Here is a 26,717-nt window from a genome sequence, read left to right as displayed (position 1 = left end):
AATATCTTCCAGGATACCACATTCAATTCACCTTCTCATTCAGTTCTCTATCCCATCCTCCCCCAACCATTAGTTGGCATTTTGTGGTCACCGAGGATAATTAGTCCACATTTGGCTGTTTTGAAGCTGCCTCCCAAACACTCTTAGGTTCACCCTGCAAATCTTGGCATTTCCTCAAGCTCCCAGATGGTGCTAGGCACCAATTCCAATCACAGACAGTACAGCCAGAGGTTCAGGATGATGGGATGATGGGAACTGTAGTCTGGTGTAGATAATACTACAAAGGATGAACTGATTGCCCTGACACTATAATGCAGCTTCATGTATTTAGATATCCATATCTATGTCAGTGTTGAACCCTGTCCTTGAACCCGAGGTCTCCTCCTTAGAGGAGGAAGGAGAGCAGAACCCTTCAGCAGATTTCTATGTTGCCAATGAGCTTGAGAAGCCATCAGATCCAAACATCCCAACACCAGGTCTGGACACCTCCACAAAAGCTGCCTGAGTTCATGGCTGGCTCTCAGACCCCTCCCCTCATCTCCCCCAAGGCTACAGAAGCAGAGGAAACAGTGAGCAGCAGCCCAAGTGCCCAGCTAGTTGCCTGTGAGGCTGTTTGGGAGGAAGGGAAGGTGCATGGAAACATCTGCTTGGATCAGGGGCTGACCCTAAGCCATGAAAGGTGGAGTTCCTGAACTAGCTCTCAGTCTGGGTTGTTTCATTACTGAAGCGACATCTCTCACCCCAGCTCCAAGCTTCAGCCTTCTTGAACTGGGAAACTGACATTCTTTTATACCAGTTGTTGTCATCACAGAGCACAGCAGAGAACATGCCAAATGGTTTTAAAGATATTCCTTTTACGGCTGCCTCCACACCGGCTTCTTGGCCATTTGGCTCATGGTAACACTAAGGTTACTCTGAAGTGTTTTGCTTGTGATTTGATGTTGCCAGTGATAACAAGAACATTTGGCATGAAATCATTCCCTTTGGACACATTTAGCTTTTCAGCATCATCCATGAAGGGAGGACTGCCGTCAGAGGAAGAAAAAAGGGCACATACAGTAATGAAAGAGAAGGGTATGGCTATCAGTGGCTACTAGCAGTGGCAGAGAACAGGTGGGGGCAGGGCTGGCACATGTCCTGGGGGTGTGGCACACTGCCCCAGGGGTGTGGCATGCATTTTGGGGGGTGGGGCACGCTGCCTGCAGGGGCGGGGTGCCCAGTGAAGGCGGGGTGGCAGCCGCGATGGCACCCTACCGGGATTGCGCTGCCAGGGGTGGTGCACTCCCCCCGCACTCCTCTTCCTCCGCCAGTGGCTACTAGCCACTATGGCTATCTTCTATCTCCACTGTCAGAAGTGGCCTGCCTCTAAATATCAGTTGCTGGGAGTCATAAGTGGGCAGAGGGCTTTTGCACTCAGGTCTTGTTCGTGAGTTTTCCAGAGGCATCTGGTTGGCCACTGTGATAACAGGATGCAAAACTATGAGGGGCCACTAGGCTGATCCAGCAGGGCTCTTACTGTGTACCTATGTTCTTAGGACACCTTTGAAGGTGCCCAGGAGATAATTGGTTGTCTAACATATTTTGAGCCCCATTGGCTGCATACACTCTGTGTTGATGAAGAAGTTCAACAATGTGGTGGTCCTGTGAAAAGGTGAAGGGATTTGGGGAAATGATATATAATGAATCAAAAAGGATCCTTTTTGCTAGGAATAACGGGGACAGAAGTCCAAAAAAGCTGACTATTTATTTATGTACCCAAGAACAGCAGCTAGAGCTTTATATGCACAGAGGAAGGATTATCAACGAAGCGGAAATGGCTTATGAAACTGATGGACTCATGCTGAAATGGTGAAATTAACTGCCAAATTAAGAGGACATAATGAGTTGAAATATATATATATATATATATAGTCCAGTAGCACCTTAGAAACCAACTAGGTTTGTTCTGCGTATAAGTGTGCATGCACACTTCTTCAGATACACACGAAAGCTTATACCCAGAACAAACTTAGCTGCCACTGGACAGTTTTTATATAATTTTATATATTTCAACTACGTCAGACCAACATGGCTACCTACCTGAATAATGACAAAGTGTTTAAGGAGGAATGGAGGCCATTGATGGATTGTCTATCAATGCATCAGCCATACATGAAGTTGCTGCAATCAGTCTGGCCCCGCCCTCCTATGTCCTCCACCCAGGTGGAATAGGCCTGCAAGTAAGTGGGTCCCCAAGAGTCATAGCTGAAAAGTTCCAGGAGTATGGTGGGGGCAGGATGGGGCAAGGGAGGCAGGCCCCTATTCCAAATTCCATTCCATTCCAAATTCCATTCAGCTCTGTCACATGACTTAGCAACCCAGTGAAAGTTACACTGGCAAAAAGGACACCGTAAGCAAAACTACTTTCCATCTGCCAGGCTTGGGCCAGCTCAGTCTGAACAGAGTTTGGAACAGGGATTAGCTCCAGTGGCACAATTTACCCTGGTGTAAATCACACTGACTTCCTATAGCTTGTATTATTCTGACAGATAATGCGCCATGCAGACTGATAGATTTATAGAAAACTAGATATCTATAATAGATTAGAACACACCCACGTAACATTTCCATTTGTTGCTCCACCCACTTTTCTGCTCACGTTTGCCTCACCACTGACAAGTGGCCCCCAGAAGGGAATGTGGCCCTCAGGCTGAAATTGTTTCTATCTCCCTTCTGTATTCTGCTTATGGAATTTAAAAACGTTATTGTTAACCGCCCTGAGAACATTGGTGCTGAGTGGTATATATGGATAGAGTTAACAAATAAATAGGTCCAACAGGGGGAATTAATTCTCATGACACATGTATCACAAAGGGCAAGCCTACGCTGTGCTGCTTCCTTTCAATGTATTTGGGAGGGGAAAGGAAACAACCTCACCTCTTCCTCCCCCCCTCCTTTTCTTGTACCACTGGCAACTGAGGAGTCAGCAACAGACCCTACAAGTGCCCCTATTTCCCAGGGTCACGCCTGATTTAGAGAAGTCATCTTGGTTTCTGGTTTGATCCTGGAATGTCCTGCTTTTCCTTAGGATGTCCCTATTTTCATTGGAGAAATGTTGGAGGGTATGGAGTTATTTGACTCCCGAGGTGTCCGATGGCAATCCTATATAGGGAAGGGTTTTTTTTTTTTTAATGCTTAATGTTTAATTATGTTTTTATATATGTTGGAAGCTGCCCAGAGTGGCTGGGGCAACTTAGTAAGATGTGTGGGGTATAAGTAGTAAAACATGGGTAGGCAAACTAAGGCCCGTAGTCCGGATGCGGCCCAATCACCTTCTAAATCTGTCCCGCAGATGGTCTGGGAATCAGCGTGTTTTTACATGAGTAGAATGTGTCCTTTTATTTGAAATGCATCTTTGGGTTATTTTTGGGACATAGGAATTTGTTCATCCCCCCCCCCCCAAAAAAATATAGTTTGCCTCCCCACAAGGTCTGAGGAACAGTGGACTGGCTCCCTGCTGAAAAAGTTTGCCGACCACTGTAGTAAAATTATAGTTATGGAATGGGATGTCCCTATTTTCATCAGAGAAATGTTGGAGGGTATGCAGCAACTGATAGCGACTGAACAATTTACTAGAAGCAAATCACTGCCAGGTTGTGCTGTGTTTTCCACATTCATGTGGGCACCTTTTCAGAACAGCCTGACTCTTAATATATACAATCAGAAGGGTTGTATGTGTGTGTGTGTGTGCACGCACGCACACACACACACACACACACACACACACACACATGCCTTTTTAAAAAGGAAACATTAAAAATTATTAAATGGCAAGCACGCGTTAGAGCTGCCGTGCCTCGTAAACCGAAGTGTAATAAAGCCATTTCCTTTTTAAAGATCATGTCAACATATGTAATAGAGTTTGTGGGGGAGGCCTGAGAGTGGTGCTGGTGGGAGCCAATGGTTGTGGAGTTGGCTAGAGGTGCAGAAGGAAAGTATTAACAAAGCCTGAAAAGTTTGCCAGTGGTGGTAGATTTGCCAGTTCACAGGTTTAATTGCCTTTGCGGTTCCAAGCAGGGGGAAGAATTATTCATTCCAACAATGGGTTTTAATTATCCGAGGCTGCTCTGATATTCTCCTATTGTTTTCCAGAGTTGTCCCCCACCCCTTCCAAACATCTTTCCAGTCTAATGTTTCATTCTGTACTTCATGTCTTAAATCTCAGGGAAATTAAAGCACTCTTCTCTTCCATCAACCCCCGCCCCCAATATTTTACCAAGCAAGTTGTAAGAAAAATGACAGTCACAGCAGAAGGCTAATGCAGGGGGCCATCTCTCTGGACATCTAGATTCCTGGACTTGTTTTCCAATCATCAGAAGTGTCCTGCTAGATTAGACCAATGGCCCATCTAGTCCAGCATCCTTTTCTCGCAGTGGACAAACAGATGCCTCTTGGGAGCCTGAAAGTAGGACCTGAGCACTACAGCATTTTCCCCACTTGGGATTCCAAGCATTCAAAGACTCACAGACTCCAACGGGGGAGGTAACCCATTTTAGTAAGAGGATTGTCCAAACTGACAAAGCTTTTGACCTTAGTACCCAAGGAACTCCTGAGCTGAAATCCATCCCCAGCTTGCAGGCTGCAAACTTGGAAGGTGCATTTTAGCAATTTTGGTTGAAGGACAGGAGTGATTTGAGGTGGAACAGAAGTCCCCCCCCCCAAGCACCACATACTGGGTCCATTCTCTCAGGAAAGACCACAGCCAACAAAAACTGGTGCTTCCCTGATCCAAACTAACAAGACAGCCCAGAAGGATGCCACAGTCAATAGTATCAAAGGTCACTGAGGGCTCCATTCAAAACAACAGGGTCACATACCCCATATTCATTTACTAGTGTAAATCGTCTATGACCAGGGCTGTTTCCATGCCATACCATGAGCAAGCTGCTTGGAGGATACATTAAGAAAGTAACCAAATCAAAACAATCAGATGGTTTCGTATATCCATCTTTGAATCTGCCCAATCTGTGGCATAATGCAATGCAAACTGGACACCTTGGCTCTTTGGGGGCTCTCTGTATTATCTAACCAGGGCTAACCACCCATGAGGCAAGGTGTGGCAACTGCCTCAGGTGGCAGGATCCATAAGACAGCAGATCCTGAGGTAGATCTCTATTCCCCCCCCCCTTCCCATTTTCCTGTTTTAGATTTTCACTCATCCCTTCTTCCCCGGCAGGGAAAGGAGAGCCCCAATTTGTTGTTCTCCTCAGGTGCCAAAATGTCTTGGGCCAGCCTTGTATCTAACTCCTAACTCAATGGCTCTTCACTACAGAAAAGATTTATGATGGCTGGCATTCTGCAGATGCAATGATGACAGAGAAGTAAGCCGCCACCATTGTCACATAGTAAGTCCTATATTGCCTTTCTGTACATGTTCAGTTGCAATCATCACAAGCTTTCCTCCACCATTGGCCATTTCACAGTCTGCAGATCTCTGGAGTACCAAGGAGCTAACTTGACTGTGATTGGATTAAGAACCTAAGGGAACAATTGCATTGATAGTTTTAGGGTTAAGTCTATTTTACTCTAAACCACTTTTCAATTTATTTTGAGGGGGAAAGTGGTTCATTTCTAATTTAAAAAGCAAACAATGGGACAGTTGCTTCTCTTCAGCCCTTTGTTGCTACTGCAATACAGAAAGTGGTTGTTGGTGCCCATTGGGACTGGTAGGGCGGAAGGCAGGGAGGCCAACAGTAGGTGGAGCCTGAGCAATGGCAGGCAGAGCCAGAGTCCATTAGAGGTAGAGGCAATTAATTTTGCTTTTGTTCACATCCTTCTCCCTTCTACAAAGCTGGGGCAAGGAGGAGGAAGCTGAGAGGAAGCACCACCCCTTGAACTAGTTGTCAGTAAGAAACAGACAGATGGTGACTGGCTAAGGACAAAACTGAGGTTGGGTTGGGCAGTCTCCAATCCATACAGACTTTGAAATGCGAGAAGTAATGTGCACAAGACACTGGATGATCTTTTCCCCATGCCCCATGACTCCACCACACGACTCCTTCCTTACTTGTACAATCCATCAGGCTCCAGACACTTGAAAATGACAGAGTAGAGGCTTGTGTCAGGGATATCTCCATGGCTCCTTCCAGCAGCCACACAGGCAGCTCCAAGACCAGAGAGCAAATCATCAGCAAAGCTCAAGGACTCTCCTGCAGGCCAAAGAAAAGAAACACCTGAGAAACATTCATTTATTTACTTGACAGAGAAAACATATGCATGTGGTGGAGGAAGTGGTGAGGAGTTGGTTGTTGTTGGGTTTGTTTTTCTTCCCCCATCTCCTGTAACTCTGGAACCTGAGGTCACTCAACTGAACCCATGAGCAGCAGATTCAGGACTGACAATACAAGGGACTTTTCCATACATTGCAGATTGGAATTTATGGAAATGACTTGCATGAGTGGGCAGGTGCTGGCTTTAAAAGAGGACTTTAGGCGGCTTTAAAAGAGGACTCTGTGAAAGCTGTGTGAAAGGGTAGTAGCCGAGTGGTAGTGTGTGCACTTTGCACACGTATTGTCTTAAGTTGTTCAGGCAAGGCTGGGAAAGACTTCCTGCCAGAAACCCTGGAGTACTGCAGCCCACCAGTGATGATTTAGGCTGCATTCACATGATAGTTTATTCCATTTTCATGACTTTTCCTTAAATGTTAAGTTCTGCACTATATTCTAACTTTTGGGAACAATAGTGGAATACAGTGCAAGCAGAGTGCTCCTTTCAATGTTATGTGCGTCCTGAAAAATAAATTGGAATGAATACTCAGTGGAGATGTGATATGGAAGATCAGTAAGGTTCAGCTCGGCCCTGAGACAATTTAAAAAGCAGTTGAGGGGCACATGTTTGCATAAATAAGTGTTGAAAAGTGGGTTTTATATAAAACAACTGTCAAGCCAGTCCTCCCCCCCCCTTGCATGGCTTTGCAAATGGTCAAAAATAACTTTTGTGTATGCAGGAGTACTTCTGGATCACGCCCTGTGTTCTTTCGCCTTCATATATAAATTGGCAGCTTCCAGAGCTGGACATGTTAGTGGCACAGTAGGATTGCATGTTGAGGGAGAGAACAGTCAGCATTTTGGGCATCCTGGAGTAACAAGAAACTCATTCCTTAGCTCTGAACATCTATTGTGAGTCAGGCTTTGGCTCTGACAGCGAACAGCAGAATGGCTCTTGTGCCTATCCTCCTTTCTTTACTTTCTTCTCAACCTGATCAAAGACTCAAAAGTGCATAAGAAATGCCGAAGTCTTTGGTATAAAACACGCAAACCAGCCTATTGGTGTGACAAACCAGCAATCCATAAAGCCAGGAGCTGATTTTACAGGTGGTGGCAGTGGCAAAAACAAAACAAAACATGGACACGCAAACATTATTTTCATAAAAAGCCACATGCGGGTAACAAAGTTCTCCTGCCAGAGGAGAAACAGAACATTTATTCTTTCCCTAAAGAAACCAAAAGGCAAAGTTAGTCATCTTAATGCCTCTTGCAAGTCCCCAAATGGCACCATTGCTATGCTGTTTCCATCACACCACTGTTTGCTCCAGCAGTTTCAAGAAGCAAGTCTAGACCAAAATTTGGGAGTGGCAGAAGTGATTGGCCTGAAGTGATGCCTGGTGAATGGGAAAGGGCACTGAGGCTGCACACTATTGTTGCATGTGTTGCCTTTATTTCTCTGTGTGGCTGGAGCCTATGGTCCTCTAGATGTTGCTGGACTCCAACTCCTATCAACCCTGACAACATCTGGGGGGTCACAGGTTTTCCATCTGTGGTCTAGAAAATTGATACTGGCTCCAGTTTCGAGTGGGCTCTTGGCAAAGATTTTCTTGTGGGACCTTAGCCATGGAAATTACCTGGTGATAACTGCCACAATGGATGGCATTGCTTCAGGGCATCCTGGTAAATTTAAGTTTGCTTGCTGCCGCTAGGCAGAGGTAGTAGAGGGCAGATGCCAGCACCTCTGGTGCCCTGGAAGATGCCCAAGGATGCCAAGAGGTGATATTGGCCCAAGTGTAGGATAGGTTGCATACCCTCCAACTTTTTTTCGATGAAAATAGGGACGCCTCATTCCAGAGTGATACTTTTACTATTTATATCCCACACACCTTACTGGATTGCCCCAGACACTCTGGGCAGCTTTTGGGGCAACCCAGTAAGATGTGTGGGGTACAAATAGTAAAATTATCATTCTGGAATGGGACGTCCCTATTTTCATCAGAGAAATGTCAGAGGGTATGAAAACACAGTTTTTTTCATGAGAAACAGCAGGATAGACATAGTTTGTTGATTGTGGCTAACTTTGTGTATAGACCAATTCAAGGACCAGTGGTGGGAGTTACTCTAGCAAATAGGAGTGTATACATAGCTTAAATCCTGCCAATGAAGTAGGGGTGGGGTGGGGATTCCCTCTTCTTATTTTTTCCCATACACTATTTTATTTAGCTTTTTGCTTCATTTTGAAATTTAGAAGCAGCGGTGAGATTAACATGATGACCGCAACTACTACTACTAGTACTATTACTACAACAACAGTAATAGCAAGCCATCCTTTGCCTAACACAGTGGTTTTCAAACAGTGTGCCGTGGCACCCTGGGGTGCCTTGAAGGATGGTCAGGGGTGCTGTGGGCAACACTGGCCTTTGTCCTTCTTTCCTTCCCTCCTGCCTCTGATGCCCTCTCACGTCTCTGCTTCCAAAAGGCTTGCATGGCTGTTTGTTGCAGCAGCCCTGACTACAAGCCCTGCAGGCGAATGGTGCCTCTGGGGCTGGCCAGGGGGTGGTGGTTGCCAGGAGCTGAGGCAGCCGGCATATGCAAGCAAGTGGGCGAGGGAGCCCAGCAAGCCACTTCACCAGCCCTTGCTGTTAGGAATGGACAGACAAGTAGGAGGCCGGACAGGCAGGCAGGCACTGTGCTGACCTTTTTTGTGCTTGCTGTGTGCAAGGCCCGCCTGGAAGCTGAGTGCCCAGTGCTGAAGGGGAGCCTTTCCACTATGCAGACCCAGCAGCGCCCACTGATACTACTGCTGCCTCCCAAGGTGAGGTGCAGGCCTCCGTTGGGCCACTAAGGCTGGGGCATCCTCTCCCCAGGCCCTTGTGGGGCAGTGTGAGGAGGCACCTCTCTTCGGGGTGGGAGAGGGCAGCTCAGAGATCAGGGGCAGCAGCAGCTGCCCAGAGGACTCCCAAGCATAGGGGAGAGGAGAGGAGGTTGAGGGAACACTCCACAAGGGAGAGTGTTATGTACTAAACTTGGATCCTAGAACAATAGGCACGGAGGATCCTAGAATGCAACAACTGAGCAGCTGTCTGAAGGACTCCCAAGGAGAGGGGAGAGGAGAGGAGGCTGAGGGAAGACTCCACAAGGGAGGGTGTTCAAAAAAGGCTGAGAGGCTGCCAGCTCTGCAGGCAAGGGATGACCTAACTGGGCTCCTGAGCCCCACAGGGGTGCCACAGAAAGAATATAGTCGGTCAAGGAAGTCGTGGACTCAAAAAGGTTGAAAACCTTTGGACATAATGAACTTAAGGAGAAAAGCCTATATGGATAAATAAATATATTGGTAGGTCTGACACAGGCATGATCATATTTCAGCCCCAATGGAGCTGTAATGGAGAACAGGCACATACCTGCATTGGGGAAGGAGGGGAGGCTCTCAATTCCCTCTCCTTCAAGGAAAGGAAAACACAGCAGAATTGTCAAGAGGGCACAAATAGGCATAAATGGTGGGGACTGGGAGGGTGGAAGGGGGAGGGGCACTTAGGACTTCAGCCCCCTCTCTCTCCCCCAAATGACAGCCCTTTGTGAGGTGCAAAGGAGGGAGGCAGTGCAAAGGAAGGTGAGTAAGAATTGTTTCCATTTTGCTCCTGCCCAGTTTCTTTGCTCAGGAAACACCTGGCCTTAGGAGATCCATAAAAATACGTCACATGTGGTGTGTGTTCAATGCACCCTTCCCTTCTCCCAGTTTTCCACCTCAAGGTGTTAAGACTGGAGGGGGGATTCTGGGGTTGGTGGCGTGCTCAAACTAGCCCACCTTGCCTTGAACCTTGCAAAAATTCAGTTCCCAGGCTGCAGCTCTGGATGACAAGTCTGCAATGAGATGCCTGTTGTGAATTTATAGAACGTGCACACAAAGGCTGTGTACACACCATACATTTAAAGCACATCCCCTCCCACTAAAAATAATCTTGGGAACTGTAGCTTACCCCTTCACAAAGCTACAGTTCCCAGCATCCTAAACAAGCTACGGTTTCCAGGAGTCTTTGGGAAAAGTCATGTGCTTTAAATGTATGGTGTTTTTGTAACCAACAAAAAAGGGGAGATAATAGAGTTGGGAGGGGGTGTGCAAAGGGCCATCTAGCCCAACCCCTTCCGATGCTGGAATCACTGCAGGGGTTTGGACCAGATGACCCTTTGGCGCTTTTCCAACTCTACACTTCTATGATTCTACAATAACCTGCAAGGAGAAAATTCAGACTCTGCTATTGTTAAATTATTACATGTTGCCCCACCTATCCTCAAGGAGCTCCAGGCATGGTTCTTCCCCACTTCCTGTCAATTTTAGCCAAACTACATGCTCATTTGTGGGAATGGACTGGCGGTCACTGACCAGGCCCAAAACTTTAGGGTCACAGTGGGTAGCTTCATATGAATCGTAGAGTTGAAAGGGACCCAAGAGTCATCTAGACCAAACCCCTGCAATGCAGGTATGGCGTTCGTACAGAGCCCCCGGTCGTCTCACGGACTATTGACCCATACGCCACTAATCTGCTGCCACCAACCAGGTCCTCCCTGGTAAATCATTTAGTCTCAGTCAGGTTCTTAAGTTAATAATGAAGATTGTGGTTTATTGCAAACACAAATAAACTTTAAATGCATTCGAAAAGCTGTTACCCTTTCCCCTCTTAGTCTTGTTTTATTCTGTCTCTAACTCTTCTACCTCCTCTCACACAAGAACCAACTGCACTAACTGTCTCTCTATTTCCATCTGTCTGCCAACTGCTTTCCCAACTAACTAACTAACTAACTAACTAACTAACTAGCTAACTAAACCTTGGGCTAAGCCCTTTTATGAACAGGTAGGCTCCACCTCTGGTTTTCTATTGGTCTACCTATTAACTCTTTGTCTTCCCCTGTACAGACATTTTCAAGAGAACGGACAAACACCACAGCAGGATTCTCAGCTAAAGCATCCAAGACAGATGGCCATCCAACCTCTGCTCAAAAACCTCCAAGGAAGGAGAGTCCACAGCCTCCTGAAGGAGACTGTTCCTCTGTCAAACAGCTCTTACAGCCAGAAGGTTTTCCTCCCTGATGTTTAATCGGAATTTCCATTACTGTAATTTGAAGCCTCTGGTTTGAATCCTACCCTCCAGACCAGGAAAAAACCATATTGTTCCCTCTTCGATGTGACAACCCTTGAGATATCAAAAGATTACTTTTTTTTAACCCAGAACTTCTGGAAGACTAGATTTAAAATGAGAAAGAATTGATCAAAAAGCCAGGAAAATAATCCATAAAACAAATTAATAATAATAATAATAATAATAATAATAATAATAATAATAATATTATAATAATAATAATAATAATAATAATAATAATAATAATAATAATAATAATAATAATTTATTTCTACCCTGCCCATCTGACTGGATTTCCCCAGCCACTCTGGACAGCTTTCAACAGAACATTAAAAACAGAATAAAACTTCAAACATTAAAAACTTCCCTAAAGAGGGCTGCCTTCAGATGCTACAAGCACAATATTCAATGTTGGTAAATCAAGAAATTTAGGGGTATTGTGTTGCCGTCGCTCCCCCTTTCACCCTTTTCTATGATTGAGTCATCCTGACAAGCTCACTGGACAAACTCACGACCTGAACATGATCACAACTGATCCGGAAGTCTGAATCAAGAAATTGAATAGAAAATCAAAAAATTGTGACAGAGACACTATGAATTTGCCAACAAACCTGTTAAATTGCAGGTGTGGCAATAAAAGAAAAAACAGGGTATGAATTTTATAAATAAAATTAATATAGATGGCAAAGTTATACTGTTGGTGTGTGAGCATCTACTCTTGCATTTTTCATTTCTTTCTGCAGCTGAGTTCTTTACAGAAAAGTTTTCCTGCATATTTTACTTCTTTACAGAAGCGGCAGCAGCAGCATTCCAGCTATCTCTTAGTGAAATTCCTGTTATAGGAATAAACATCAATTGGTTCTGTTTCTCAGAGTCTTTATTATTTATAAAACTTTACACTGGTCATTAATAAAGAAAACAAAACAATTAAAGCAACGTAATCTTTTTCTCTAGGAAAATAGGAGCCGTTTCCTAGAGAGAAAACTGACAATGTAATTAATCTTCAACAGGTGTGGACAATTTTTAAAAAACCAATTATCACCTTGCTAGCCCAAAGAAATATGCCACTTTCTTTGGCCTCATTTCTCCATGCAAGGTATTTTGGGTGGGTTGGATTTTGGACAATTCAGGATGATTAGCTGTTTAGACATATGGGGTCACGGGGATGTGGCTAAGAGCATACCTGTCAAATGCCCCGTTTCTCCCAAGACATTTCTGGAAACCGTAAAGCAATCATACTTTTTCAGTATGTCCCTTAAAATCCTGATTTTTGCAAGCAAGGCAGAGGTGGTTCTAAGGGAGTGAGGAGCTTCTGAGGTGGCGATAGGAAATGGCAATTTGATAGACAAGCCAAAGTGCTACTTGGGTTAGCAAGAATGGGCTCTTGGCTGTGATCAGGGCCCAATCAGTGTGACTGGGAGGTGGGGCAAGCCTTCTTGTCAGGGTTATTTCCTGGTCTTTCTTTCCACTTCCGAAAATGTATGAGCCAGAGAGAGCAGATGAATTTTATACAGGCATCCCTCCACTTATGCACTTTCTACTCACACGAGACTGTGTATACACTTGGCACCAGAAAATAAATAAATAGAATCACACCAGGAACTGGTGAAAGAGAATGGGGGAGTCCTCATGGCCCGCAAGGAGACCCTCCCCGGAACCCAAAGAGTATGTCAATGAGAGTGGAGGAAGCCCTGAAGAGACTGGAGGCACAATGGGGCTTTGTTTATGCTGCTCAGCCTCCCTGCCTAACAGCTGATTAGTGTGGTAGTACAGCAGCAACAGCCCCTTTCCTGCACACCCTCCAGCCTTCTGGCCCCAAAGATTCAGCTCTAGATATTTACTTAGAAGTACTAAGAAGGCATATATTACAGTGGAACATGCAGAGGTCATGTATATTTTTGAAAAATCACTGGATCATTAGATTTTTTGTAAAATAAAATGGAGGCAAGGACTTGTACTCTCTGGATCAATAGTTGAGATTCCTGCATTGCAGGAGGTTGGACTACGTGGCCCTTGGCTCCCTTCCAATTCTAATATTCTATGATTCAACAAAAGCATCTATGACAGATGGCCATCCAATATGCTGTTTGGCTCCAAATCCCATCGGCCCCAGCAAGTCGGGGTGGTAGGAGTTGCACAGCAGCAACATCTGGAGGGCCACAGATTCCTATCTGTTTTATTCCCTTATGAATTGAACCTGGGTATTCCCAATCCTTGTCTGATACTCAGACCATTCAACTGCTCTTTCCTCTGGTGGTCATTTGAGCAATACGGTGGACGCTCAGGTTGCGAACGTGATCTGTGTGGGATGCACGTTCGCAACTTGCAGTGTTCGCAACCCACGTCTGTGCGTGCGCAGGTTGCGATTCGGCACTTCTGCGCATGCACAACCACCAAAACACAGAAGTAACCATTTCCGGTACTTCTGGGTTTCAGTGGTCCACAACCCGAAAAAACGCAACCTGAAGCGGCTGTATCCCAAGGTATGACTGTACTGTTTAAGTGTTGCCTAACAGAGGAGTGGGAGAGCAGTCTCACGTGCCTCCCAGCCCTTCTCCTTCAAATCCTGGCCTTCTGTAACACACACAGGCTGCATTTCGCTCCTCACTTTCACTGCTTTATCCAACCTTGTCGCTTTGCCTGCCTTGGAGTAAAAAGAGATTTCTGTTTTTTCCATAAAACTGGCCTTCAAAGAGATGAGAAAAGCAGGGCCTCATCTAGTAATGTTGAGAGCTCTAGGGATGCCTTCCCGAATGCCACAGACACAGGGAAATTTCTCCTTTCTCTGCCTTATGCATGGTGGTCTGCAAGCTGGGGAGGTATGGGTTTGTAGAAACTTTGCCCCCCTTCACTTCGTTCCTTTCTTTGCCTATTAAATTCCAGTTTCCTGTCTTCTCATTCCTAACTGACCCCCACCCGCAGAGCACCCTATATTGATTTATTTAAAGACATGGGGAAAATATTTAAATGGAGAGGGAAATGGGAAAAATGCTTCACCCTCTCAAATGCACAATGAAAAGTTGCAAAAAGATTTCTACCTTGGAAAAATTTTCTGGTGAGTTTTTCCTATTGTTTAATCCCTGCTTTGAGTTACACAGAAATGAGAAAGCACATTTTATAAGGTTCTAATTCATACCTAAACCATACAGTTTATGGTTTTACATTGTGTGTGTATGTGTGTACACACACACACACACACACACACACACACACAATGTATATACACAGACATACCAACCAACAACGAAGCTATGACTCTACCTGTGTATAGCTGTAACTGATTGTTTCAACATATGCTTAAACAAAACAAGGCTTTGGAGGTCTGGCTGAGGTGTGATTTAGGCCAGGAGGCATAGTTTTCCTCTCAGATCCCTTTGTAAGAAAGAAAGAGTCTGCTTCATTAATAGAGTGCAGGAACCAATGAACAAACGTCCCAACAGTCTGGTAGAAGCGCCCAACCCCACACATTGCTAATATGCTGCATGCTCCAAATATTCAATTTTACCTAAAAAGAAAAGTAAGTGTTCACATTGGGGCACTGAACATAGGGGCCAGGTGTGCACCAAATCCAGATCTAGGCCAAAATTATATTTTCAAGTGAACATCCTCAGGCCAATTGACAACATAGTTAGGCTCCTCTGAATTCTTTTTCAATGAGAAATGAAGGAGGTTGTGCCTGTGTCCTATCAAATCGTTCGCTCTGTGCAGTGGTGGGGTAGGGTGGGGAATCACAGATGAAGCCACAGAACTCCTGTCCCTCATACCAGTCTACCAACACTTGGGGACAGGAAAGTGGGACAAACACACACACTTCACACGCCCCCACTTGAACTCTGCAGATGGGGATAGCAGCCACTAGGGCTCCTCTTCAGACAGCAGCAGTGAGTTTGGGGCCCACAAATCTTACTCTCACCCCATTCCCTGAAATCTGGGATTTTGTGGTGAAGAAGCTGAAGGCTGAAAACTCTTAACAATTTACACCATCAAAAATTTAACAAGTATCCCTCCAACAGGGACAGATTAAAAAACAAAACAAAACTCCACAATCAAGTTATCTTCCCTGCCAGGTTCTCTTCCCTTCTCCTTGTGCCCTCCATCTTTCCCAACATCAGGGTCTTTTCCAGGGAGTCTTCTCTTCTCATGAGGTGGCCAAGTATTGGAGTCTCAGCTTCAGGATCTGTCCTTCCAGTGAGCACTCAGGGCTGATGCCCTTAATATAAGCTGACACTGTTTTCTCTTTCAACTTTTTTGTCTCTTTCTCTGTTTTTTCTTCTGTTAAATTTGAAAGTATTTTAAAAAAATAACTTTTCCTGCTAAATAGGGATTATGGACAGTGCAGTGTATATATATAGCATACCCTCTCAGGAGGACAAATCAGGACTCTACTTCCCACCCCACCCCCCGGCACCATCCTGCCACTGCCACCTGCCTGCTGCTACCTACCCATTTGTTGGCGTACCCATGACTGCCCACTCGCTTTTCACCACAATATACTTCTGGCAGCCCTGCCATGGCTACCACTGCACTCTCCACCTCCACCATACTACAGGAAGTGCAAGCTTCTGGAAGTATGGTGGCGGTAGCAGAAGAGGCCACGGAGGAGGCCATTGAGGCGGGGGCTGTGGACGGAGCCGAGGTGGGACAGCTGGGATTGGAGACAGAAGCCAGGGCAGCTTTTGATAAAGTTCCATGATGAAACATTCAAAATGGGAGGGTTGGCTGGTATGAATACAGTCCATGTGACTGGAGTTCTTAGAAACAGAGAATATATATCTTCAAAAGAGGTTTGGACTAGGCTAGGATGCCCTTGTTTCCAAATTATATCCCTTTGAAATCTGAAAGTCTTCAAAGATAATACTTTAATCGTTCCTGTCAGAGACTATCCAGACTGGCAGCTAAGTTATGGAATCTACTGGGGTATGATGGAGTTCAAGGACTGGGAAGAAGCAGTTTATTTATAGGCAATGAGTGCACAAAAATAAATTCCTTATCTGGTTACTTTAAAAGCCTTTTAACCAAACCAGGGATCAGCAAACATTTTCAGCAGGGGGCTGGTCCACCATCCCTCAGAGCTTGTGGGGGGCCAGACTATATTTTGAAAAAAGAAGAACGAATTCCTATGCCTCACAAATAACCCAGAGATGCATTCTAAATAAAAGCACACAGTCTACTCATGTAAAAACATGCTGATTCCCGGACCGTCCACGGGCCGGATTTAGAAGGAGATTGGGCTGGATCTGACCCGTGGACCTTAATTTGCCTACCCATAATCCAAACCATGAGGAAAAGGCATCTGCATAAACCAAACTAGGAATTCAAATAATAAAAAAAATGAAGGCACAAGATAATTCTCATGGGGCACCTGCAATTTAATGGGGGAAAGCTAAAATAATTGTCTATGTACATATGTTTATAGCTGTACCATTCCCCTTGTGAGTGATATTCAGGGTGAGTGTCAACCCTTCCATAGCTAAAACAGCACACCCATCTAAAGTCAGGAGCTATCAACAGACTTAAGGAAATCTCTAGATTTGCAAATGTTACTGCCCGCCCCCTCCAAAACCCTTTAGAAAAAAAAGTGTTCTTTGATGCAGAGGAGTCAGAATCCTCCCCTCGAAGACCTCACAGAGGATTGAGCATGCTCTTAACATGCTAAGAGTTTGGAGGGGAATGTGTGAAACTGTCATGGAGCTGAGTGTCCTGGAAGAGCACTTACAGCACCAACAACCTTTTGCTCACACAACTCCATAGTGTTTCACTATTAGAAACTCATGTTTAAAAGATTATCATGTTTGCTGAACTAGATTGCAGAATGACTTTCCCATCACCTACTACCTTTTTCCAACCTGAGGTCCTTATTCCCTACTGGCCAAGCTTTTAGGGGGTCACATGCTGGTGGCAGCGGACCAAAAGCAAAAATGGGCGGCATAATAAATGCAGATTTTATCTTTTATTATTACAATTTTCATTAATTTTTTTATAACTTTAGCCAATTAATTTTAAACTTCAAATTTGTTATACATTTATCTTATAATTTGACTTCCCACTTCCTCTTCCATGCTGTTTTTATACCAGTCCCCTTTGTATACTGCATAATATTGTGCATTTCACCTAATACACATTCCTCTATTTCATATATTATCATTTCTTCCCGTTGCTCAAATTTCAAATCCTGCCTGCAATTTCATTTGCTTATGAATAAACTTCAAATAACCTTTGCACAGTAGGTTAGTTTCTACCACACACCTTCCTTTATCTTCCACCCAGGCGACCAAGAGGTCTTATCATAGTCCAAGGATGCAAGCCTGCCAATAACAACCAAGAAAGGTGCAAGGGAGGTCAGTGAGTAGCATGGCCCATGGAGAGAGTGTATGGCTTGGGAGGCGGGTGGTGTGGGGAGTCTCAATGGCCAGGCAGAGAATTCTTGAGGGATGTATTTGGCCTCAGGCCTGCACTTTCCTTTCCCTATGGTAAAGGTAAAGATAAAGGGACCCCTGACCATTAGGTCCAGTCGTGACCGACTCTGGGGTTGCAGCGCTCATCTCGCTTTATTGGCCGAGAGAGCCAGTGTACAGTTTCCAAGTCATGTGGCCAGAATGACTAAGCCGCTTCTGGCAAACCAGAGCAGTGCACGGAAACGCTGTTTACCTTCCCACCAGAGTGGTACCTATTTATCTACTTGCATTTTGACGTGTTTTCGAACTGCTAGGCAGGCAGGAGCAGGGACCGAGCAATGGGAGCTCACCCCATCGTGGGAATTTGAACTGCCAACCTTCTGATCAGCAAGTCCTAGGCTCTGTGGTTTAACCCACAGCGCCAATTGCGTCCCTTCCCTATGGTACCTGAGCATTTCTCAGCTAGAGATGCCAGGGACTGAAACTGGGATCTTCTCCGTGCAAAGCATATGCTCCATCAAGGAGCTTTGACTGCACACCCCTTAGGCTCTGCATAGATGATTACCTCCTTCACCCATGTTGTGCCCCAATTTAGGCTCATGAGAAGGGCTATCACTATTCCACCACACAAAAAGGGTGAATTAGAGATCGAGACGTGGCCAAAGTCATTTGGGATCTTTATGGCAGCATGCCCCCTTTCTCTCTCCTCTCCAAGGCACCCTCACAGGAAAGGAAGATAAGAGATAATCTTGCCAAAGAGCAATAAAGATTGGTATTCATTTCCCCCTATCTGCTTTTTTTGGCTTCCATAAGGAAATAATAAAGACACATGCAAGTCACCCTACCCTTGGGAAAAGACAGTTAGGCTCTGGCAAAAAGACCGTTAGGCTCGGGAAACTGAGCTGCTAATAAGAAGGGAAGGAGAGAGGAAGGGAGATCTGGCTTTGTATGTGCGTGCATGTGTTGCAGGGCGGGTGGCGGGTGCCTGTGCTCAGATTGATGTCTTGGTCTTTTATCCATTTTGGACCGGGAAGAGGTGCACAGATGGTTTGTGATTTAAAATGGTCCCCATAAATCAAGTCCATAAGAGTAATCAAAATGCTCCCATCTCTCTCACTCCCACCACCACCACCTTGCATTACTGCTGAGCAACAATGGAATGCATGGCCAGAGGTGGAGCGGGAGGCTCTCAGCATGAAAGCAGGACAGGGGGAAGTTATCTGCTATGTGAGCATGGGTAGCAGGCTGAGCAGGCACATGAAAACTTAGGTGAGCTGTCAGAACTGGCATTTTAGACAATGCCCAAGTGGAAAAAAGCACTGTGAATACATTTGAGGTAAGGCGGCATCATAAAATAAATCTTAAAAGTCTCACTTCAGTGGGGTCTCTTCTTCTCAGCCTGCAGTAGAATTAATGTCCTTCCTTTCTATTGTCATTTGCAATCTATCTATGTTGCTGGGAGCCAGCATGGTTCTGTCTGCGGGTAGCTGCTTCATAACTCAAGCCCTGTGGGTTTCCCCAGAGGCATACGAGTATTTGCCCAATATTCTGATCTTCCCCTGCATTGTGAGGCAACGGGCAAGTGTGGATGCTTCCTAGGGTTTACCCTGTGTTCACATGAGGATTACAGTGATAACTAAGAAAGCCAGGATGGGGAAGTGGATAGAGAGACAGACATTTACCAGGGAGAATGGGTTTTAAATCCCTGCTCAACCAAAACACTCCAAATTAGTCACCATTTCCCAGCAGAGATTCTGTTCAGTTTGCACGGAAAGGCAAATCTACCAAACTCACTCTTTCCAAAGAAACATATGAATTGAAATCCTGCCATTCTTCACAGTCAGATATATATACTCATAAAAACACATGTATTAGTGCAAAGAACATACACAAACAAATCGTATTAGTGATAAGTGCTTGCACAAAAATGTGGATATTAGGAAAATGTCACTGATGGATTTTCATGAGAACTTTGAAAAAGAGGTTGTCAAAACTGATGTGGAAAGGTGGAGAACTCAAGACTGGGGGGGGGCGATTCCAGAGCAAAATCAGAACCTACAGATTCACTCATCCCTATCTCCCAGCCTAGCCGACCTCACAGGGAAGTTGTGAGGACAAAGAGGTGGCGCAGGAGGGAAAGAGAGAGAAGAAGTGGAACGGGAGGGAGGGAGGGAGGGAGGGAGAAACCAATGTACCGTACTGTTCTGAGCACCATGGAGGAAGGGCAGGATAAGAATAAATTATGGGTTTGACCAGCACCCTGCATGAACTAAGTACATGCCCTAGAACACATATTTGGAATTTGTGCAAGGCGCGCAGGGAATCTCTGCCAGATGTCAGAGTGTCCCTGCCAGAGAAGCCAATGCAGAAAGCACTGCACAAAACAATGTTTTAAAGAAACCACCACTGCACACCAAGCTGCTTCCAACTGAGGGCCACAGCTAGGAGGTGGAGGAGCTGTGGGAGGTCCCCACCTCCCAGGGAGATCCTAGACCCCTTCCTTTAACTTTCAGCTTTTGAACAAAGTTAAGTATTCATCCCTTTTACTTTTGGAAATAGAGGGAAAAGCACCCAGAGTGTATGCTACTGCCACCTAAGGTAGGCTAGGGTTGGACTGTCTGAACCTAGGCTCACAAAGTAGCGCAGAGGGTGCACTCAGACTCCAGAACCCAGGAGAGGAAAGGGGAAATGATGTTGCCACTGCCTCTCTTCCTCTCCGCTGCTTCCACCCCCAGGTCAGGTCTGACCCAGGAGTGGGGCTGCAGGTAGCTGGTGGTCTCAGCAGCTCCCTCAAACGATGGAACCAGGCACTGAAGGCCTGGCCCAGGCATGGCTTCCCTCCCTACAGTTCTGGTTTTGATGAGGGAGCCCGTCATGGGAGTGCTGGATTGGGTCCTTTTTTTAAAAAAAAAGCGCCCCAGGCCACAGTCCCCACTGCCCAGATACTATCCTATCCAACCACCTAGAGCAGCCCTTTTTCAGCCCAAAGATCACATTTCCTTGGGGGTCACATGCAAGTAGAACAATGGAGGTGATTCTTACCATTGTGCAGAGGACAACATTTCAGTCACACAATATCACACAAAAATCCATGGTTCCCACATCCTCCTTCCTCTCCCCAGCCAGATAAGCAAGATGCATTATCACAGTTCAAGTACATATTCCAGCCAGGCAAAAACACCCAAGTAGGGAGCAAAGAATGGGAGGGCTGAGGGGGTGTGGCCTACGGTGGTGTGGTCTGGAAAGAAGGCATGTCTGCAGGGGAGTCCGAAGGACCAGACTCTTTCAGCCCCCAGGCCTGAGGCTTCCCACCCTGGAAAGCAGAACTAAGTAAATCTGCTCCATTGTACAGTGATGTGGTCTAAGAGTATAAAGACACCAAAATGGTTGGCGAGTGCAAGGTACTTTTTTAAAAAATTATAAATCTAATTTTATTTTATTCAGATTAACACAATTTGAAAAGATCAGGCTACCTGATTACAACATATATGTAAGGTTGTATTTAATCCTCTGAACATCCTGTGTGACCCCTCTGGCAATTCAAGAGGAAGGCTTCCACCTTAACTGCCAAAACTACAACACAACTCTGTTTCCAGAAGAAGTAAACAGGAAAGGCACTGTGGCCTATGCCACCAAGCCAGAGGAAGATGCCACTGGGTAGCTGTGCCATTTACAACTCACTAGCATTCTTTAAGATTGGGCTGGATCGGCCTAAAGGCCCATCTGGTCCACCATCTTGAAGGCAGCAGTCCATGGGAAGGGACAAAGGGAACCTGAGTACAACTGCACTCTTCACATTTGTGATTCCCGGCAACTGGCATTTAGAGGCATACTGACATTGGGGGCAGAATATAGGAATTGTAGCTAGCAGCCACTGCTACTGTGGGTAGTGCTTGGGAGAGTTAAGAGACACTCACACAGCCATTATGACTTATATTCTGGTGAAAGGAGGACCTAATTGCAGCCTTGGGAGATCTCTGTAGGTATTTGATGACACAGTGGAGACCCCAGCATTACAATAATCTGGGATGGGCATTATTGGGGCATGGATAACAGCATCCAGACCATCTCTCTAAGAATGTAAGAAGAACTCTGTGGCTGGATGAGTCCGAAGGTCAGCACCCTTTTCTCACAGTACCTAGCTGGATGCCTGTGTGAAGCCTGCAACCAGAAACAGTGCTCTCCTCACTAGCAATTCCCAGCAACAGCTAATCAGAGGCATACTGCTTCCAGAGAAAGGACATACTTATAATTCCAAGATGGTCAACTTTAACACCCTTCTCTACTGCCCCCTTCACATCACTTCCCATGTGTGTGAACAGTGCCTTTTAGTTTATAAGGTTGAAGGCAGGAGCTGCATTTCATTCATATTCATGTACAGTAGTCCATGCCACCAGCACTGCGTTGGATTTTTTACTAATACGAGGCTCTTTAGGGAGAGTGTAGTTTTTGGTCTGAAAAAGAGGGTTAAAGAAATATACATCAGGGGTCAAGAACCCTTTTCAGCCCAAGGTCTGCATTCACTTCTGGGCAACCTCCTGGGGGCCATATGCCAGTGGTGGGTGGGGCCAAAGCAAATGTGGGTGGAGTAATGAATGTGAGTTTTATTTTTTTACAGTAGGCTAGTTTCTTCATTCTCAGTCATCCTTCTCTATCTTCCATTCAAGCAACCAAGAGGCATTATCAGAGTTCAAAGACACATTCTAACCTGGCAAAAAACACTCAAGGGTGGTACACAGCAGTGGCATGGCTTGGATGAATGGTAGCCTGGGGATTCCTCGTACCTGAATAAAGTATCCAACTTCAGTCATCCTCAGAGCAGCCGCAACAGGTTTACTCTGGGTATGACTAACACTGGGTATCACCCATAATGAAATTGATCAATATGAGCATAGAACCAGCTTGGGGAGGAAGTGCAGAGCTGGTCTAAGAGACAAAAGTTCTTCTGGAAACCAACACTCCAGTCATATGAACTCTCCTTGCCCATGTATAAAGAGAGTTTTGTGAGGGTTCTGGCACAAATGGATCCAAGTGGTGAGGAAAGGGAAGAGCACTGGAGATGGTAGAAAGTGGATGGAATCATGGAATTGTAGAGTTGTAAGGGACCCTGAGGGTCACTGACTCCAATCCACTGCAAAGCACAAATCACACAAAACAATCCCTGACAGAAGGTCATCCAACCTGTGTTTAAAAACCTCCAATGAAGGAGAGGCCACCAACTTCCGAGGTAAAACAATTGGGATAGGAAGTTCCTTTGGGTGCTGTCAATGCCTTCCCCTCTTAAGTGAGATAGGAGGGGAGGGAGAGCAGTGATAAAATACATCAATAAAGGAAAACCATTGCAAAGTTCAGTCCCAGATGGAAGTCATTACAGTTTGGGAGTGGCAGGTATCTTCTCCCTCTCTCCCCTTCTGTCCGCCACACTACACAGTTCACAGGAGTCAAGCCAGGTATATGTGGGAGATCAAAGGCAAAGTATTAGTTTGATCAGCCTAGGAATTTCTGGATAGCCACAACCATGGTATTTTGGCACAGATACAAGGAAGTGTAATTTTTGTGGTATGCCCCATCATCAGCATGTTTTCAAAGGTTGAGTCGGTAGCAGGGCATATTGTTTGAGGCTGAGCATCCCCTCCAAAAACAACAGCACAACAACTAATGGAATTGTGCCTTAAACCACCTGCTATTCCAGTGGTTCTCAAAGGGTGTGGTGCGCTACACTGGTGTGGCACGAGAAGATGGCAAGTGTGATTGGAATATTCAAGGACAATCAATATTTTATTTTGGATCTTAACAGGCTGTTAAGGGGGAGACTAACATAATCCAATATGGCAAATATACTGCTGAACACCCTGCTGACTGTTGGTATTATGTGGTAATTATTGGATGAGCAATTGAAAGAGCACAGATGCATAAAATGGTGAACGAAAATGGCTTCTACTTGTTTTTATCTTTATTGTATATTTTGTGTTTTATATTGTGATTTTATCCTGTGAACGGCTTTGAGACATGAGGGTAGAGGGTGGTATACAGATTTAATAAAATCATCATCATCATCATCATCATCATCATCATCAGATCAAACCAATGAATACATAGGTTTTTTAGGGGGGGGGGGAATACTGATCAAGATCTACCTGAATATGAGAATGGAATGGTAAAGTGAGAAGGCAGCATATGATGAAATGGAGAGGATCTCCATACAGGTGCCTATAGGAGTGAAACAGAAAAACAATGGTGTTGTGATGTTGGAGAAGTGGAATAAAAACATTGATAGAGACATTAAGAAGCATCTTGAAATGGCAGAGATAGAGTTGAGAGAGAAAGTCCTATGTACAAGTTGGAGTGAATTCAGAGGAAAAACCCACCAAGCCTCTGGTGATTCTTCTGGAAAAAAGAATGGAAGAAGGGGAAATGGAAAGAACCTTTTATTTTTCTAAATTAGAACGGGAAATCGTGGCCAACAGGAAATGGGATCAGAATATATAGAACTGGGTATGAATTAATGAATATACAACAAGTAAGCAACTACTGATGATGATGATGATGATGATGGATGTTGGTATTTCTTGGAGAAAATGTCATTATACTGGATGGGATGAAAAGTATTATTGACATTTAGCAATAATAACAATTGAACTTTGGACATTTTGTGTGGAAAGGAAAATGAATAAACTTGAGATGTTTGGGGTTGAAGACTAGGAAAACACCGCCTAGCTAATTGAGGAAAAACTGGATATTACTCTGGAATACAGCTGGATACCATTCTAGAATGATCACTTGGAATATTTTGAATAATCGTTATATACATAATTGAGAGACAGGGAATCGGGACTCCTCTTTATTTATTTCTCTTCTCTCTCTCGTTTTTTTATGATCTTTATTTCCTGTGTTTCCTCTTTTTCATTCTTCTTCTGTTCACTTTACTCTTGCCTATGTTTTGTTTTGTTTTTTGATGTCCTTCATTCTGGGTTAATGAGGGTATGCACATGAAGGTGATGGATGGTTAATGAAGGGCCCTGTGTGAGAGGCAGGTAAGGGAAGATCTCCAGGGTGGAAGGCTGGGAGAAGAGAGGGAAGCTCCCAGGTGAAAGGCAGAGCGTGCAAAGGAGAGGCGGGGAGGCGGCGTGCCCCGGGTGCTACCCTGGGGGGGGGTTGACAAGAAGACCCGCTGTCCCCCAGAGGTACAGCAGCTGAGGGCGTGTGCGCAGCATCCATACAGGCTGCCATGCATGCAGTCCGTACAGGCACCACGCAACCACAGTCCACATGAGTGCCGCGTGGGCACAGTCCGTACAGACGCCATGCGGGCACCCCCGCCCCAGATGCCGGAGAGGCTTCCTCTGCCACTGGTGAGAGGTGGGAGGGTCCAAACCCTTGAGTGTGAGAACAGAGTTAAGATCAACCTCTGATAGAGGGCTTTGTATTTTCTTCTTCTTTTATCCTCTTTCTTGTTACAGTCAAACTTTGGTTGTCAAGCGTATCTGTTCCAGAATACCATCTGACTTTCAAAACGTTCAACAACCACGGGATGGCTTCTGATTGGTTGCAAGAGCTTCTTGCACTCAAACAGAAGTTGCGTTGGACATTCGGGTTCCAAAAAAAGTTCAAAAACCAGAGCACTTACTTCTTGGTTTTCGGCATTTGGGAGCTGAAACATTTGAAAACAGAGCCGTTTGAAACTGGGATTTGACTGTATTTTGTTTGTATTGTTTTTATTCAGATTTGTGTTTTTTTATCGTATTGCATGTATGTGTGTATACATACATACACACATGCAATACGATAAAACACACAGACACACACACACACACATGGAATGAGTCGTGTTCTTGTGTAGCTGCATTCCTTCATACTTCTGATGTCCCACGGTCATATTATAAAGTAGTTGGGTTCTAAGTTATAAATCAAGCACTACTAGAAATTGTTTCATTTTTGTTTTCCATTAGTGTGGTGAGCAAGTTTTTATTCTGAAAGTGCGGCATAGAGCCAAAAAGTGTGAGAACCACTGCTATTCTGTAATGCGGGGGGGGGGGGGCGGTTGGAGAGGAGGAGGAGAAAAGAAGAAGCCATGCAACACCCTGAACCTGTAGAGAGCAATGCCACCTATTTCCATACTTTTTAGAGGGAGTTCAGAGTAACAATGGGCAGTACAGAATCATCTATCATCAAGCAGCTTGGAAAAACATGGAGAGTTGCTTGGTAAAGTTACTGAGGCCACAAGAGGGTACTGATTTATTATTCGTGCTTGGTTTTCTTGAGCATGCATATTAACAGCAAGGGCGGGCAGTGTTGTAAGGACGGAATTCCTCTTTTCTGCTTTGACAATAGTTCTTCTGGCTTCAAATGTTGATGCGGTTTGAAACAGTCAAACCTTCATACTCTCTACTTTATAGGACAAAGAGGACAGTAATCATCCCAGGTGGCAAAGGAGAGGGAGCAATCTCATTTGGGGGTTTGGCTAACGATGAATAATATAGGATAGTACCACTCTGGTGTTGCTTCAGGCTGAGCCCCTTATAGCAGCAGCAGTTCAGCCACAATGACAAGCTCTACCTTCACTAGCAAAGTAGGAGAGACTCTGCTTGTACTGGGGCTTCTGTAATGAGAGTCCTGTGAGTCAGAGGATGGCAATGCTACAATCTTGGGTCTCCAGGGCTGGCAGTGCAACCCCTCCTGATAGGGTGTGTGGGCCTTCCAGGTGCCTATAATGCTAGTCTCTATTCTGCCCGACCCATGTAAGTGTTCCCACCCAGAATGCTTCTTAGATAGTTTAAGAAGTCCATGAATCCAGCAAGTGTTTATTGGTTAGTGAAGTGATCCAAAAGAGTGGGGGCATGGAAGGGTCTCAACTGCATATGATGTCATTTGATCAGAACAGCAACAATCTAGGCCATGGCCCTTGAGTGCTTGGGAGAAGAGGCACAGCGTGGGTTCATCTG

At 45.2% G+C, this 26,717-nt stretch overlaps 1 protein-coding gene across 5 annotated transcripts in view; it reads right to left on the bottom strand.

The window, feature by feature from the left end:
- Window positions 1-26,717, bottom strand: part of ASTN2 (astrotactin 2) — a 664,383-nt gene that overhangs the window by 37,193 nt on the left and 600,473 nt on the right. For all 5 annotated transcript variants that reach the window (XM_081896297.1, XM_081896298.1, XM_081896300.1 and 2 more), the window contains one exon: window positions 6,047-6,188. In XM_081896297.1, coding sequence (XP_081752423.1) covers window positions 6,047-6,188 — 142 coding nt within the window. The remainder of the gene's footprint in view (window positions 1-6,046; window positions 6,189-26,717) is intronic.

The sequence above is a fragment of the Podarcis melisellensis genome (assembly GCF_964234715.1).
Source record: "Podarcis melisellensis genome assembly, chromosome: Z".
NCBI classification, from domain to species: domain Eukaryota; kingdom Metazoa; phylum Chordata; class Lepidosauria; order Squamata; family Lacertidae; genus Podarcis; species Podarcis melisellensis.
The sequence above is the reverse complement of the archived record's forward strand: the minus strand, read 5'-3'. Positions and strand labels throughout refer to the sequence as shown.